The sequence below is a fragment of the Jaculus jaculus genome, chromosome 1 (genome assembly GCF_020740685.1).
Source record: "Jaculus jaculus isolate mJacJac1 chromosome 1, mJacJac1.mat.Y.cur, whole genome shotgun sequence".
Lineage (NCBI taxonomy): Eukaryota > Metazoa > Chordata > Mammalia > Rodentia > Dipodidae > Jaculus > Jaculus jaculus.
In genome coordinates this window covers 315,116,183-315,131,795 of record NC_059102.1, presented here as the reverse complement: position 1 = coordinate 315,131,795, position 15,613 = coordinate 315,116,183, and the positions used below count along the sequence as shown (strand labels likewise).

Genomic DNA, 15,613 nt, shown 5'->3' with positions numbered 1-15,613 from the left:
AACCCCAGCACTACTCAGGAGGTAAAGGCAGGAGGAGCGGGAGCTCAAGGCTGGCCTTGCCTATGGGCGCACCAGGGCCTCTAACCACTGCAAATGAACTCCAGATGCACGTGCCACCTTGTGCATCTGGCTTAATGGGGGTACTGGGGAATTGAACCTGGGTCCTTTGGCTTTTCCAGCAAGCACCCTTAACCACTAAGCCATCTCTCCAACCCAACTAATTCTGTTTTTATTTTTAATATTGTAGTTTTATTTATTTGAAAGAGAAAGAGAGAGAGAGAGAGAGAGAGAGAGAGAGAGAGAGAGAAGCAGATCTATATATGGGGGGAGGGGGAAGGGATAAAAGAGGTACACCAAGGCCTCTAGCTGCTGCAAATGAACTCCAGATGCACATGCCACCTTGTGCATCTGACTGTACGTGAGTCCTGGGGAGTCAAACCTGAGTCCTTTAGCTTGGCAGGCAAGCATCTTAACCACTAAGCCATCTCTCCAGCCCTATGAGACTAATTCTTAAAAAAAAAAAAAAAAAAAAAAAAAAAAAAAACAATAAGGCTGGGGAGATGGCTCAACAATGAAAGGCACTTGCTTGCAAAGCCTGATTTCCTGGGTTTGATTCTCCAGTACTCATGTAAAGCCAGATGCACTAAGTGGAGCATGCATCTGGAGCTCACTGCAGTGGCAGGAGGCCAGGCACACCCCTTCTCCATTGCCTGTCTCTCATAAATAAATAAAGACAAACCAAGAATAAATAAAGTAGGGCTGGAGAGATAGCTTAGTGGTTAAGGAACTTGCCTGTGAAGCTTAAGGACCCATGTTCAACTCTACAGATTCCATGTAAACCAGATGAACAAAGGTGAGGCAAGCGCAAGGTTGCACATGCCCACTAGGTGATGCAAGTATCTGGAGTTCAATTTCAATGGCTGAGGCCCTGGTATGCCAAATCTCTTTCTGTCTGTCTCTCTCACTCTGTTGAAAAAAAAAAAAAAAAGAATAAAAGAATACATTTTTTCTTTTTTTAAAAAAAGAGCCAGGTGTGGTAGCCCATGCCTTTAATCCCACCACTCAGAGGTAGGAGGATCACCATGAATTCAAGGCTACCCTGAGATTACATAGTGAATTCCAGGTCAGCCCGCACTAGAGTAAGACCCTACCTCAAAAATAAATAAATAAAATAAAATAAATAGGATCTGGTTGTGGTGGTGCATATCTTTAGTCCCAGCACTGGGAGGCTGAGGTAGGAGGATCACCACAAATTTGAGCCAGCCTGGGGGCTACAGAGTGAGCTCCAGGTCATCCCAGGCTAGAGTGAGATCCTGCCTCAAAAAACATCCCAATAGCAATAATAGTAACAATAGCAGTACGATATTTTTTTGTTTGTTTGTTGAGGCATGGTCAGTCTCTAATCTAGGCTGACCTAGAATTTACTCTAGTGTAGACTGGCCTTGAACTCATGGTGATTCTCTTTCCTTAGCCTCTCAAGTGCTGGGTTTATAGATGTGAGCCACGGAGCTATTTTAACAGTAACTTTTTTTTTTCTTTTTGGTTTTTCGAGGTAGTGTCTTACTCTAGCTCAGCTGGCCTGAAATTCACTATGTAGTCTTAGGGTGGCCTTGAACTTATGGTGATCCTCCTACCTCTGCCTCCCAAGTGCTGGGATTAAAGGCATGTGCCACCACACCTGGATAACAATAATAATTTTTTAAAAATATATTTTATTTATTTATTTGAGAGAGAGAATATGTTTCAGGGCCTTTAGCCACTGCAAACTAACTCCAGATGCATGTGCATCTGCTTATGTGGGTCCTGGGGAATTGCAGGCAAGTGCCTTAACCACTAAACCATCTCTCCAGCCCAACAATAATAATTTTTTAAAATTTTTATTAACATTTTCCATGATTATAAAAAAAATCCCATGGTAATTCCCTCCCTCTAATAATAATTTTTTTTTAAATTTATTTATTTGAGTACGACAGACACAGAGAGAAAGATAGAGGGAGAGAGAGAATGGGCGCGCCAGGGCTTCCAGCCTCTGCAAACGAACTCCAGACGCGTGCGCCCCCTTGTGCATCTGGCTAACGTGGGACCTGGGGAACCGAGCCTCGAACTGGGGTCTTTAGGCTTCACAGGCAAGCGCTTAACCGCTAAGCCATCTCTCCAGCCCTCTAATAATAATTTTTAAAGACAGGTAAATATAGTCATATCTTGGAGAAGAAAATATATAGTATTTTTGTTTGTTTGTTCTTTGTTTTTCGAGGTAGGGTCTCACTCTAACCCAGGCTGACTTGGAATTCACTCTGTAGTCTCAGGGTGGCCTCAAACTCTCGGCGATCCTCCTACCTCTGCCTCCTGAGTGCTGGGATTAAAGGTGTGTGCCACCATACCCGGCTAGTCTTTTTTATTATTTAAGAGAGAAAGAGAGAAAGAATTGTCATGCCAGGGCCTCCAGCCACTGAAAATGTACTCCAGACACATGTGCCACCTTGTGCATCTGGCTTGGGTCCTGGGGAATCAAACCTGGGTTCTTTGGCTTTGCAGGCAAGTGCCTTAACTGCTAAACCATCTCTCACCCTGAAAATATATAGTGTAAAAGCTTGCAGCAGTGTACTCCTGTCTAGAAGGGACAGAAGAGAAGAATGCAGCAGCAGAATGGGGAGAGGTCAGAAACATGGATATTTTGTGCCACAACCCCACCAACGGGCATTATTTATTTATCTGGGTGGAAGGACAGAACTAGAGCTTTCTGCTTGCAAGCTTTCTACCACTAACCCACATCACCAGACCTCATACCTGTCACACCTTATTCATCTCTCAAAACTGACCTCAAATGCCATCTCCCATGAAGCCTTCTCAGCTTCTCCCACTCAAAATTAATCTTTCTCTCTTCTATTCTTCTTCAGTCTTTGCTAATCCCTTTATTACAGCTTATGTACTCATAATTTGTGCACATCTTATCTCTTTAACTAAATTGTAAGCTTTAATTCAAGAAACATTGATTGAGGCCTGCTGTAAAATGCCAAAGAGTTGGTACATGTGGTAAACTGAGGGATGGGATGAGAATTACCCTCTGCAATATCCTTGGAAGTAGGCTTGTTTTATGATCTTGTCTCAGTCATCCATGCTAAGACAGTTCTCACGCGGTGCCTGTGGGAGCTGAATGCAGCTTGCTGAAGGTAGGCATTTCTGAATAGATGTCGGGACAGAGATGGTGGTAAGGTAGAGTGAGCAGGCACAGATCCCAGCTGATCATGAGTTACCATCCTGAGCCTGGGCTCTATCTTGGACTTGAACCCTGCCTCTAGGCTATGACCCCCATCTCTTGATGCCACCTCTCAGCAATGAGCATGATGGCAACCTCGTTCTCAAGGGCTATTTCCTACAGGTCAGAGGCAAACTCAAGAGCCAGGCTGGATGCCAAAACTTCCTAGTTTCTCTCCACCTCCACTTTGGCAAACCCCTTCCCCTCTACAGGACTCAGGACCCCACCTATGCCAGGGGACCAGCCCCACCCCGATGCTGCTTTGAGATTCAGTGCGGCAGGGTGGGGTAAGACCAGGGGGGATGGGAGGGGGAGCATCCTGTATTATAATTATAATTATCACACCTTGGATCCTATCACATGCTTTTAGAGGAGCACCTTTCCTTCCCACGGATTTAGCCCTCCAGGTACAGGAAACCACAGGATAAACTGAGGCACGGGGGTGGGAAAGCAGTTAGATCACAAGTTGGGTATCCAGTTTGCTCCAGTCTTTCCAATCACATATCCGCCTCCTTCCAAAGTGCTGCTAGTCAGGATGCATCTCTGAGCCCCTGACTGAGACACAAAACCACTCACTCCCACTCTGCCCATGTGGAGCCCTAAAGGGAGACAGAAGGAACTTTCAAGAGGTACTGTTAAGGTGGTGACTGTACCCATGTCTTCATAGGTATGCTCAGAGTTCAGTAAAGGCCAGAGGCAGGCTTCAGTTTGGGACCTAGGGTATACGGAGCCTGGAGTGTTCCAGGCAGCCACTCAGGCCTTTCCCTGAAGCAGGGATCTCTCTCTCCTCATCTGCCACATACCTATCTGCCACTGCTTTTCGTCCCTTCAGTCCCATAAGCCTGAATGTCTCACAAGGGCTATGCTTTGCAGGACTATGCCTCATACTTAGGCCTTTCCTCTTATTCTGGGATGCAGCCTGGGTGAGACACATTTCAGGGTAGGGAGGGAAGAGGCCTTTTCAAGACCGATGCCTATGTTCTGCACTCATTGCTTTCTTCTACACTGAATTCCCATTCCCCACATACCTTTCTACCTACCCTCCTCCCACCCACATTCTGAGCCTTAAGAATGGGAACAATTCAAGCCATGGCGACATCCTTAGCATGTGTATTTGTGTGACATCACTGCGTGCATGCCTGGAAGTGTGCATTCATTCAATAGACATTTAGTGAATATCACTTTGTGCCAGACTCAAGGGAGGTGACCGAGGCATATTACACACGATCCCTGCCCTCAAGGATCCCTCCGCCAGCAGACAGACCCATACATAAACAGCTATAATACACAGTCTTTACACCCTGCATTTCCCTCGTGTCTGTGTACGTGTCATGCATATAATGGGACTGCCTCTCAGCTGAGGATGTTATCTGCGTGTGTCCAAGCATCCGCTTAAACCCTTCTCTGTCCTCCCGACAGGCTGCACACCTAAGCCAAACCGGTTGGAGAGGGTTGTGCTGAAAGTTTTGTTTGTGACAATGGGACTTCAAGTGAGTCAGGGAAGGACAAGAATGGGTGGGGTGGGGTGGGGGAGAAGAAGAGTGAGAGTGAGGGTCAGACTGAGTGAGCGGGGGAGGGAGTGGGTCAAAGTGGGAAGGGCTTGGGGTGGGGTATCAAGATGGGTCTGGGGTAGGAGTATATCAAAGAGGTTCTTAGTGAATGATATCCTGTTTGTTTGTGGTTTGATTCCAGGTCAGACAAGGGTCGGAGACTGGGGGGAGACTCTTGGGCTTTGGGAGAGAGGAGGGTAAAGAATCAATCAGAATGCAACTAGGTAGAATCATGGGTGTGGAGGACATGTTTGTGATCCATTTCTGTACAGCTCTGTCTCTCAGTGTGATAAGCTCTTGCTGATTTACTCAATGCCTGGGTTCCTGCAGAGTCTCTACAGAAAGACAGGGATGCTGGCTGATGTGGTAGAAGATTACTCACAACTGGACTTGCCACCATTTCCAGAACCGAGGCTGTTGCAGGAAGCATTAGATTCACTTCTCCTTCCTCCTCCTTAGAGTGCCCTTTAGCCATGGAGGTGTAGAGAGAGACCCCTATGCTGAATATAGGAGCTCCACAAGCTTCCCCCACTGAGAAATAGATGCCTTCACTCTAACTTTTGGAGCTTTGCTGGCGCTACACTGGGATGATGGCATCTTGTTTTCCAAGAGTTTTTTTTTTTTTTTGAAGTAGGGTCTCTCTCTAGCCCAGGGCTGACCTGGAATTCACTATGAAGTCTCAGAGTAGTCTTAAACTCACGGCGCTCCTCCTACCTCTGCTTCCTAAGTGCTGGAATTAGAGGCGTGCACCATCATGCCTGCCAAAGATATTCTTTTATTATTATTAGCAGAGAGACAGAGAGAGAATGGGCACACTAGGGCCTCTAACACCTGCAAACCAACTCCAGACTTATGTGCCACCTGGCTTTATGTGTGCTCTGGGGAATCAAATCTGGATTGTTAGGCTTTGCAGGCAAGCGCCTTAACCACTGAGCCATCTCTCCAGCCCTTGTGTTCCAAGATAGTGTATCTAAATGTTGCTGTGAGCTGTGTTGTTGTCATCTGCCAGTCCCACAGGCTTATTGGTTCCTCAATACCCAGCCCCATCCTTTAATGGCAACCACATTTCCTGGTCGCCCAACAACATCCCTTTGAGCTCAGGGGGCTGGGTTCATTTGTTCCTCAAGAGCACTAAAGCTGGAGTGAGCTTCCCAGGAACAGAGATGGCTAAACACAAGGTACATTTGGGGTCTGTTTCTCATCATGCCCAGTTGTATGCAGAGCCTCTCTTCTTTGCTCTTACAAGCTTTTATAAACCCTGCCACAAAATTAGGGACCAGAATATGGGGTGAGTCTTCGTTATTGTCCCTGTGTCCATGGATGGACTGGCCCTTTTAGAAGCTCTTGGAATAGGTCCTAGAGGGTACTGGATGAGAATAGGCGTTGTCAGGGAACCAGTCTTCCATGTAGGAATGGCAGCAGAAGAAGCACCAGGGAGAAGGGGGTAAGAGGAAAGGTAAGGGAGATCCTGGGGGCTTGGTGAGAGAATTGATTCTAGGGAGGTCCTTGGGCTGTGCTCCGAGCCTATATGCTCCCAGGCCCCATGTCCAACCATACACAAAGAGTGAGGCCAAGGAAGATTGCTCAGTGGTTAAGGTGCTTGCCTGCAAAGTCTGACTGCTCAGGTTTGATTCCCCAGTACTCACATAAAGCTAGAGGCACAAAGTGGTGCATATGTCTAGAGTTGGTTTGCAAATGGTCTGGTTACCCATACTCATTCTTTGTCACTCTCTCTGTCTGCCTTTCTATGTATGACTCATATGTGTGTGTGTGTGAGTGTGTGTGTGTATAATTTTTTAAAGTGAGGTTGCTCCAGGAAGACTACCTGTTAGGTGATGAAGGCAGTTCTCAGTCTGGCTTGATGCCTCCCCAAACCTCAATTTCTTCTTCACTTTCAGAAGTGGCATAAAAGAAAAAGGGGTAGGTATCAAGAAACAGAGCAACTGAGGTGGAGGAGTGTCAGGAGGGCCCACCACTCATTGAGGAGCTATTGGCAGTTAATGGTTGCTAGTGGGGACAGAGATTTGCTTTAGTGGCATAGCCATTGGTGAGTTACCCAAGCTCTAGTAAATCACCCCTTGCCCATGCTCATGTAAGCAACCCTTATTGAACTCACTAGGTCAGCAAAAAGAAGGAAGGAGGAGAAAGAGGAGAGAAGGGAAAGAAAAAAGGAGAAAAGAAAGAAAGAAAAAGAAAGGAAGGAAAATGAAAGTAAAGGACTAGTTGGGAAAATTAAGGAGTTCCTTTGGCAGGAATGGAAGGGGGCAAAAGATGGTATTGAGAGAAGAATATGATCAAAATATATTACAGGGCTACAGAGTGGCTCAGAGGTTAAGGCGATTGCCTGCAAAGCCTAATGACTTGGGTTTGATTCCCCAGTATCCACGTAAAAATAGATGCACAAAGTGGCACATACATCTAGAGTTCTTTTGCAGTAGCTAGAGGCCGTGGTGTGCCCATTTTCTCTCTCTCCCTCTGTCCTTGCAAATAAATTTAAAAAACTTTTAATTGCCAAAAAAATTAAAATAAGGAGCCAGGCATGGTGGTGCACACCTTTAATCCCAGCACTTGGGAGGCAGAGGCAGGAGGATTGTCATGAGTTCGAGGCTATCCTGAGATTACATAGTGTATTCCAGGTCAGCCTGGGCTAGGGTGAAACCCTACTTGAAAGAAGACAAAATAAATTTAAAAAATAAAAAATAAATTTAAAAAAAGAAAGAAAGAGAGGGTGAGAAAAAGGCAAGTTGTCTGTTAGTGATATCAGCAAGGTCAGAAGCCCTGGTCTAAAAGGAAAGAGTAGAGGAACAAAGATTGGCATCTAAGCTCCCTGGCCAGCCTGCTTCCCTCTCTGGCCCAGGCTTGCACACACTCAGATCTTCTATGGGGAAATCCTACTCTTTGAAAGAATCCTACCTGCAGCTCACTTATGTCTTTATCAATATTAAGGTCTTAAAACTGTGGCAAGGGGACCTAAACTGCTACTACAATTCTAGAATGCAGCTAAAGAGAAGAGGTCTGGCCATTCCTGGAAAGCTGCAAAACTCTTTGAAGGAGATTTAGACAGCTGCTCTGTGGGACCAAGATAAAATGGTAGCAACCCAAACAGAGCAACAGGAGGTTAGCAACAGTGAGAGGCAGGTGGAGACTTATAGACAGAGAAATACACTGGGATAGAGAATAGCTAGGCATTAGGGTACATGCTGTGATCCCAGTTTCTTGGGAGGCTGAGACAGAAGTGTATCAAATTTGAAGCAGCCTGGATAACTTGACTCAAATAATTTTTTTTAAGGGCTAGCCCAGGCTGGTTATGGTAGTACATGCCTGTAATCTCAGCACTTTGAGAACACTGACAGGCAGATTAACATAAATTTGAGGTCAGTCTGGTCTATACAGTGAGACCCTGTCTCAAAAAAAACAAAAAAGTAGGAGGGCTGGAGAGATAGCTCAGCAGTTTAGGTGACTGCCTGCAAAGCCTAAGGACCCAAGTTTAATTCCCCAGTACATATGTAAAACCAGATGCATAAGGTAGCACATGAGTCTGGAGTTTGTTTACAGTGGCCACAGGCCCTGGCATACCCATTCTCTCTCTCTCTCTCTGCCTCTTCTATCACTCTCTCTCAAATAAATTTAAAAATTTTTAATTTGAAAATGGAGTAGGGGGCTGTGATGTAGCTCAAGTGGTAGGATGCTTCCATAGGTGTAGGGCTCAATCCCTAGTACATGGAAAAAGAGAATTTCTTAAAAGATATATCAAAGACTCGGTAGTTAAAGGTACTTGCTTGCAAAACCTGTGGCCAAGTTTTGATTCCCCAGTACCCACATAAAGCCACATGCACAAGTTCCTTTGTAGTGTCAAGAGGCCCTGTGTGCCCATATAATCTGTCTCTCTCCCTGTGCTTGAAAATAAAAATATTTTTAAAAAGACATTTCAAAAAATATCTTGACAGAGACAATTGTGAAAAAGGAAAATTCAAAGAGACAAGGTGACTGAGACCACATTTAAATGAGAAAAACCTTAAGAGAAATTTCTGGATGCTTACTTTCCCATTGCTATAATTCCTTAGACACTCCCCCAGTCCCCATATTTTTAGGCAGGGTCTTACTCTAGCCCAGGCTGACCTTGAACTCACAGCAATTTTCCTATCTCAGTCTCCCAAGAGTTGGGACTAAAGGCATGTGCCACCATGTTGGGCACCATGGCACCCTCTTTTGCCATGAGTTCTCACACTCAACAATGACCCAACAACACTATTCTATCCAACAGTGCAAAATTCTTCAACAGCACAGGTTCCTCCCAGATTGTTTAAAAGCCTTTTCTTTCTTTTTAAAATTTATGTTTATTTATTTATTTGAGAGCAACAGAAAGAGAAAGAGGAGAGAGAGAGAATGGGCGCGCCAGGGCCTCCAGCCACTGCAAACGAACTCCAGATGCATGCTCCCCCTGTGCATCTGGCTAACGTGGGTCCTGGGGGAATCAAGCCTCAAACAATTAGGCTCAGAATGGCATGGGGTTAAGGAAGTCAGGTGGAGAAGATCTGAAGAACTGGGTAGCCTGGGAGATACAGGGAGAAGCAAACTCTTGAGAGTGTGACTAAGACTCCTTGAAATGTTGACAATTAAAGATGATTCCAGGGTCCAAAACATAGAAGGCTGAGAGCTGAGCATGGTGATGCATGCCTGCAACCCCAGCAATCAGGGGCTGAGCCAAGAGAATAGCTACAAGTATGAGGCCAGCCTGGTCTGCATAGCAAGACTGTCAAAAAAAAAAAAAGGTGGGGGGTGAGGCTGGAGAGATGGTTCAGAGATTTAGGTGCTTGTCTGCAAAGCCTAATGATCCAAGTTTGATTCCCCAGTACCCACGTACAGCCTGAGATGGCACGTGAATCTGGAGTTTGATTCCAGCAGCTAGAGGCCCTGGCATGCCCATATTCTCTGTCTCTCTTCTCTCTCTGCTTGCAAATAGGAAAAAAAAAAAAAAAGATTAAAAAGAAATGAGAAGATGGAGTAAAAGGTTTGTGAGGATTTAAGGCAAGGAGGCATGGATTTGAGGCTGGGACAGATATCTCGGTCTGGGAAACACAGACCACTTCAGATGCCATCCAGAAGTATAAAAGTACGTGTCCTGCAAATGCAGATCGACAGGCTCATACTCCCCTCCTGCTTCCTGTTTTCTCTGCTGCCTTCCTCAAAGCAGTGGCTGCTGCACCTGCTGCAATGAGGTGGAGCAGAACTGGAGTGGGTACAGGCAGAGTGTGAGGCCAGATGCCTACTTCAAAGTACTCTGAGCTAGTGATAGCTGAGGGGGAAAGGTACACAAAGCTGAGAGACAGAAGCTGGGAAGGGCCCTGGGGTGGGGAGGCCCTATTTCTCATAAGGAGAGCAGAAAATAAGACTGGCAGAACAGCCAAAGACTGGCAAAAGCAAGAGTCTAAAATGGGTATGCTGGCCAATAAGGTTTAAGCAAAATGACCCCACCCCTCCAGGCAGCACCTTGCCTAATCCAAGGAGTGTGTCAGATCTGGGTCCAGCTGTTGGGAAGTGAGCCAGTGAGAAGCCTTAGGGAGAAGATTGCCTTTCAGATTCCAACTAAGGATGTTAAAAGTTAGGTAGTTTTTGGTGTGTGTGTTTAAAACCAAGGTCTTCTTATGTAGCCTAGGGTGGCCTGGAATTTGTGGCAGTTCTCCTGACTCAGCTTCTCTGGTGCTGGGACCAAAGAGCTTTGTAGTTGTTTAAAATATATACATACACCTATGTATACACACACATATATATGGCTATATATATGCTTATATTGCTTAAGATCAACATGTCTGCAGGCTTCTTTCTCTGAATGTCTTGTCCATGTGAAAGGGGCAATTGTACAGTCTCCTACTTTCTACATTGGATAAATCTTTGTTTCAACTCTCAGTGGACAACTAGTACGACACCATCTCCCCAGACACAGAGCTTTGGAATATTCCATTTTGTTGATTTATATGTCTCTTCATAATTTCTAGAGTAGTCACAGTTTCTTCTACATCTCCCAGGATCATAGTCAAGTGTTGGTCATGAGCGTGTAGTCTGCCGCAGAGCTCCTGGTCATTTCTCATCTTCACATAAATTCATTCACCCAGGCTGAGCCTGATGAGCTCCAGGGGCTCTTCTATGGTGTTGGCAGTCTGTTGCTGATCGACATCGTTTGCCATGTTCCAAACCCTGCAACCCTCTGGTTGAATTTTTTACATAATTTTTTAAAATTTTATTAGCATTTTCCATGATTATAAAAAAATATCCCATGGTAATTCCCTCCCCACCCCAGAGTTACTTTTAAAGACTTTTTTTTTTTGGGGGGGGGTAGGGTCTCATTCTGGTCCAGGCTGACCTGGAATTCACTATGTAGTCTCAGGGTGGCCTCGAACTCACGGCGATCCTCCTACCTCTGCCTCCCAAGACATTTTTTATTTTAGTTTATTTTTATTTATGAGAGAGAGAGAATGGATATGCCAGGGGCTTCAGCCACTGTAAACAAATTCCAGACACATGTGCAACCTTGTACATCTGGCTTACATGGGTCCTGGGTCTTTTGGCTTCACAGGCAAACACCTTAACCAGTAAACCATCACTCCAGCCCTTAAAGACATTTTATATTGGCAAAGTGAAGATCCTGCCTGCCAGAAATAGGGAGATCTGTAGGTGAATGGTCAAGACAGAAAGCCATTGTTGAATCTCAGCATAAGATACAGGTCAGCTCAGCCCTGGTCAGTCACTCAGGAGGCTGAAGCAGGAGGGTATCAAGTTTAAGATCTGCTTGGGCTACAGAATGAGTTTAAGGCCAACCTGAGAAATTTAGTGAGATCCTATCTCAAAATAAAAAGGGGGGTGCTGGACAGATGGCTTTGTGGTTAAGCACTTGCCTGTGAAGCTTAAGGACCCTGGTTCAAGGCTCGATTCCCCAGGACACATGTAAGCCAGATGCACAAGGTGGCACATGCGTCTGGAGTTCGTTTGCAGTGGCTAGAGGCCCTGGCGTGCCCCTTCTCTATTTGCCTCTTTCTCTCTCTGTCATTCTCAAATAAATAAACAAAAAATAAAAATAAAAAACAAGCTGTGTGTGGTAGCACAAGCTTTAATGGGGAGGCTATAGGTAGGAGGATCATGGTGAGTTCAAAGCCAGCCTGGGCTACAGAGTGAATTCCAGGTCAGCCTTGCCTGACACCCTGTTTCAAAAATAATAAATAAATAAAGAGCTGGGGAGATAGGATATGTTGGGATATGTGGAAGAGTGTTTTTTGGCATGTGTGAGATCCTAGATAACAAATGGGAGGGGGCAAACATGTAGTCTCTCTGATTGTGCCTTCTTCCCACAGCCTCCCTAGGCTGTCTTCTCTGAAGACCAAGTGTTGGGATCAGGGACTGGAGAGATGGCTCAGCAATTAAAGGCGCCTGCTAGCAAAGCCTGATGGCCCTGGTTTGATTCCCCAGTACCCACGTAAAGCCAGATGTGCAAAGTGGCACATGTGTCTAGAGTTTGCTGCAACAGGAGGTACTGGTGGTGCCCGTTCTGTCTCTCTCGAATGAATGAATGAAACAAAAGAGCTGGGAACCAGAAGGGGAAAGCCCTGCAATGCTGTCAGTTCCCTGAGTCACAGGCCCATTTCTACAGAGGCCCTTTCCACTCTCTTTGGTCTCAATTTCTCAGGCTAATGGGGAACAAGGTCACATGAAGAAACTAAAGGCAAAAGTAGAAGCCATACAACCCACTGGGAAACACAGACTGACACAGCTGAGCTGGTAGAAATCTTTCTTAGTTTCTTCCTGCAGCTGAAACCAGTCAGCCTGGATCTGAGTCTGTTCACTCTTCAGTGGGCCCTGGAGAGGCAGAGTTAGGAAGCTCAACAGCTTGGTTTGAATAAAAGGGAAATGTCAGGGAGAGGCAGAAGTCTCTTTTTCTCACTCCTCCCTCATTTCACCCCCACCCATCTTCTAAGGCTGGGCAGCTTGCGCCCTGGATCTTATCAGGAGAAACTCCCTGCCCTTAATCCTGGCTCCAGATGCCACAGTGCCTGTTTCCATGTGTTCTACGAATCTAATGAGGCAAGATGAAATAATGATTATTCTTGTATGACTTAATAGTGAAAAGACATACATATCTCAAGTATGTGTCTCTCTTCTCCCTCCCTCCTCCACAGCGCCCCTCCCCCCATGCGAGTGCTCTCTCTGAGACTGGACTGTACTACCCTCTAGTGGCCAGAACGGAAAGGCCACTCAATCAGTACCTTGAAGGACTTACCAGACATCTCAGGGCTAAACCAAAGGACATTTTATAAACGAGAAAGATGAGGAGGCCTAGAGTTAGAATAGCTGGAACTAGAGGCCAAACCTCCTGGCTCCCAGATCACTTCTCAGTTCACTTTCATTGCCCCCAGCTCTGACTAGTTTTCGCTTCCTGATCTCATCCCGGGAAAGTCAGTCCGAGTTAAATACCCTGAAGCCAACACAGGACACAGCAACACCCGCGTCTCTAAGACCTAATCACAAGCTAGCTGGCGGATGCCAGGGGTTATTCTGAGGGACTGTGTGCGGCCCACCTTCCTGAGGTTACTACGTCTTTCTGCACACAGATCACAGACCGCGAGCCGCCGCCGCCCAATTCCCGCAGCTATCCAGGTCTCCATAGTTACCAGCGCTTTGCGGCCTCGGGTTTGCAGCCGTCGCGCTGGAGCAGTGGTTGCTGGGTAACGGAGAGGATGGGGTGGCTTGAGGTGGGGATCTGGTGTCTTCTGGGAAGAGGACGTTCCTAGGGAAGCCCATGCTTCGAAGAAGTGCCTGGGTCCACGTGAAGGGCTGCGACCCCGGGCGCCGAGCCCGCTGCCCGGCCCCATGGCGGGGGCGGTGTCCTCGGGTCGTACGGGGGGCTCGGCCTGGGCGTGGCGGCCGGTGGCGCAGGACGCGCTTCTGGCTCGGGCCTTCCATTCGTGCACCGAGTTGCGCGGACGGTTCTATCTGGTCGGGGGTCTCCTGGCGGGTGGAGCGAGAGAGCCCAGCGGCGACACAGTGGTCTTTGATCCAGCTCGGGACCAGGCCGTGCAACTGGTAGCCCCGGGCGGCCCCCGGCGCAGTCACCACGACGCGGCGTCCGTGGGGGGCCGTTGGCTGTGCGTGGTGGGGGGCTGGGACGGCTCACGCCGCCTCACCACCGTGGTCGTGCTGGACACCGAGCATAGCACGTGGGAGACGTGGACTGCAAGCCCTGGTAACTGTCCCCCGGCTGGCCTCAGTAGTCATACGTGCACTCGCCTCTCGGACCGAGAGCTGCGGGTGTCCGGCAGAGAGGGGGGGATCCGCACCCAGCGGCGTTATGGAAGCATATACACGTTGAAGTTGGACCCAGGCACCCGCACCTATAGGTAAGGTACCTCAACCTTTCACAGGCACACCCTTCTACACCCAGCAAAAACAAAAGCAAAACAAACTTCCCAGGCAATTTGTCGCCTTCATTACCCCAGCAACCTCCCTCCTGGAATCTCCCAGGAAGATTGGGAATTTGACCCATGCATGAGTTTCTCTCTCTGACAAGGGCAGCCCAGTAAAGGACAGTACACTTACATTTTTCTTTCTTCTTCTTCTTCATTTCTTTATTTTTTTTTTTTTCAGAAAACCCCACTCAAGTCCGAATTTCTGTGTATCAACAGCTATAAGGAAGATGGCTGCCATACGACCTCGCGTTCAGGTCACTGTGCTGCCCTGCTGCAAACTCCAGGCCCCCACCCACGTCATCAGCTGTTGCTCTTTGGGGGTTGCAACTCGGCTGAACCAGAAATAGCAGGACAGTGGAGCCATGGGAAAATTAAGGTATTAGCTATTCACGGTTTGCTTTAGGTGGGACTAAAATTGCAACCCCAAATCCCTTCACACTTCTTTCTCCCCAAAGGAGGAACCACCCAGTGCTCCTCAACTGACGGAAAAGCTTGCAAGGCTTGTGAGCAGTGGGCAAGGGTCCCAGAGGGGGCCCCAAGGACTGCGGCATCATTCCTGTTCTGTCGTGGGGCCCTTTGCCGTACTGTTTGGTGGAGAATCTCTGACCAGAGCTAGAGATACCATCTGCAATGACCTGTACATCTATGATACCCGTGAGAGCATTTCTGAAGGGGGAGAGGGGAAAACCTAGACTGCAGAAGGTAGCTGTAGTGATAGGGTAGAGATGAAGAATTAGTTGAAGTAAATACAGAGTGCGGGACATGAGGGCGCACACCTTTCATCCCAGCACTTAGTAGACTTGAGGTAGGAGGAACGTTGAGAGTTCTAAGCCAGCCTGGGTCTACAGAGTTGAGTTCCAGGTCAGCCTGGGCTATAGTGAGACCCTACCTCAAAAACAGAAGAAACCCCCCCCCCCAACATATACAGATTATTAGATATTTGAAGGTGTTGAGGCAGGGTAATGAAAGGTTCATGTGGTAATAACCATCCTTCGCCACTACCCAACAGGCAGTTCTCCACCTCTGTGGTTCCACTTCCCATGTGCAGACCGTGGGCTGAGACGCATGGGTCATCGCACTTGCCTTTGGAATGATAAGCTGTACCTGGTTGGGGGTTTTGGTGAGGATGGCAGGACAGCTAGCACACAGGTTTGTATCCTGGACCTCTTCATCTAAGTAGTGCCAAGACACATAGCCAAGCCTGTTTTGCTTAAATCTGTACAGCATTTATCACTAGAGCTATTGCTCATTTCAAATGCTTATTAAACTTCAATCTGAAAGTGAACACTTTGCCTCTGAGTTTTTGGAAGGGCAGTAAATGAGGAGACACATCTTTATTTGCAAGGGAAAGG

At 47.1% G+C, this 15,613-nt stretch overlaps 1 protein-coding gene and 1 pseudogene across 1 annotated transcript; one reads left to right on the top strand and one right to left on the bottom strand.

The window, feature by feature from the left end:
* Positions 1-10,710: 10,710 nt before the first annotated feature.
* Positions 10,711-10,991, bottom strand: LOC101605487 (annotated as a pseudogene).
* Positions 10,992-13,542: 2,551 nt separating this feature from the next.
* On the top strand, positions 13,543-15,546 carry Klhdc9 (kelch domain containing 9). The gene is made up of 4 exons (XM_004671127.2): positions 13,543-14,192; positions 14,478-14,637; positions 14,717-14,915; positions 15,271-15,546. The coding sequence occupies exons 1-4, from the start codon at positions 13,666-13,668 to the stop codon at positions 15,435-15,437; spliced, it is 1,053 nt and encodes a 350-aa protein (XP_004671184.2). The 5' UTR covers positions 13,543-13,665; the 3' UTR covers positions 15,438-15,546.
* The last annotated feature ends 67 nt before the right edge of the window (positions 15,547-15,613 follow it).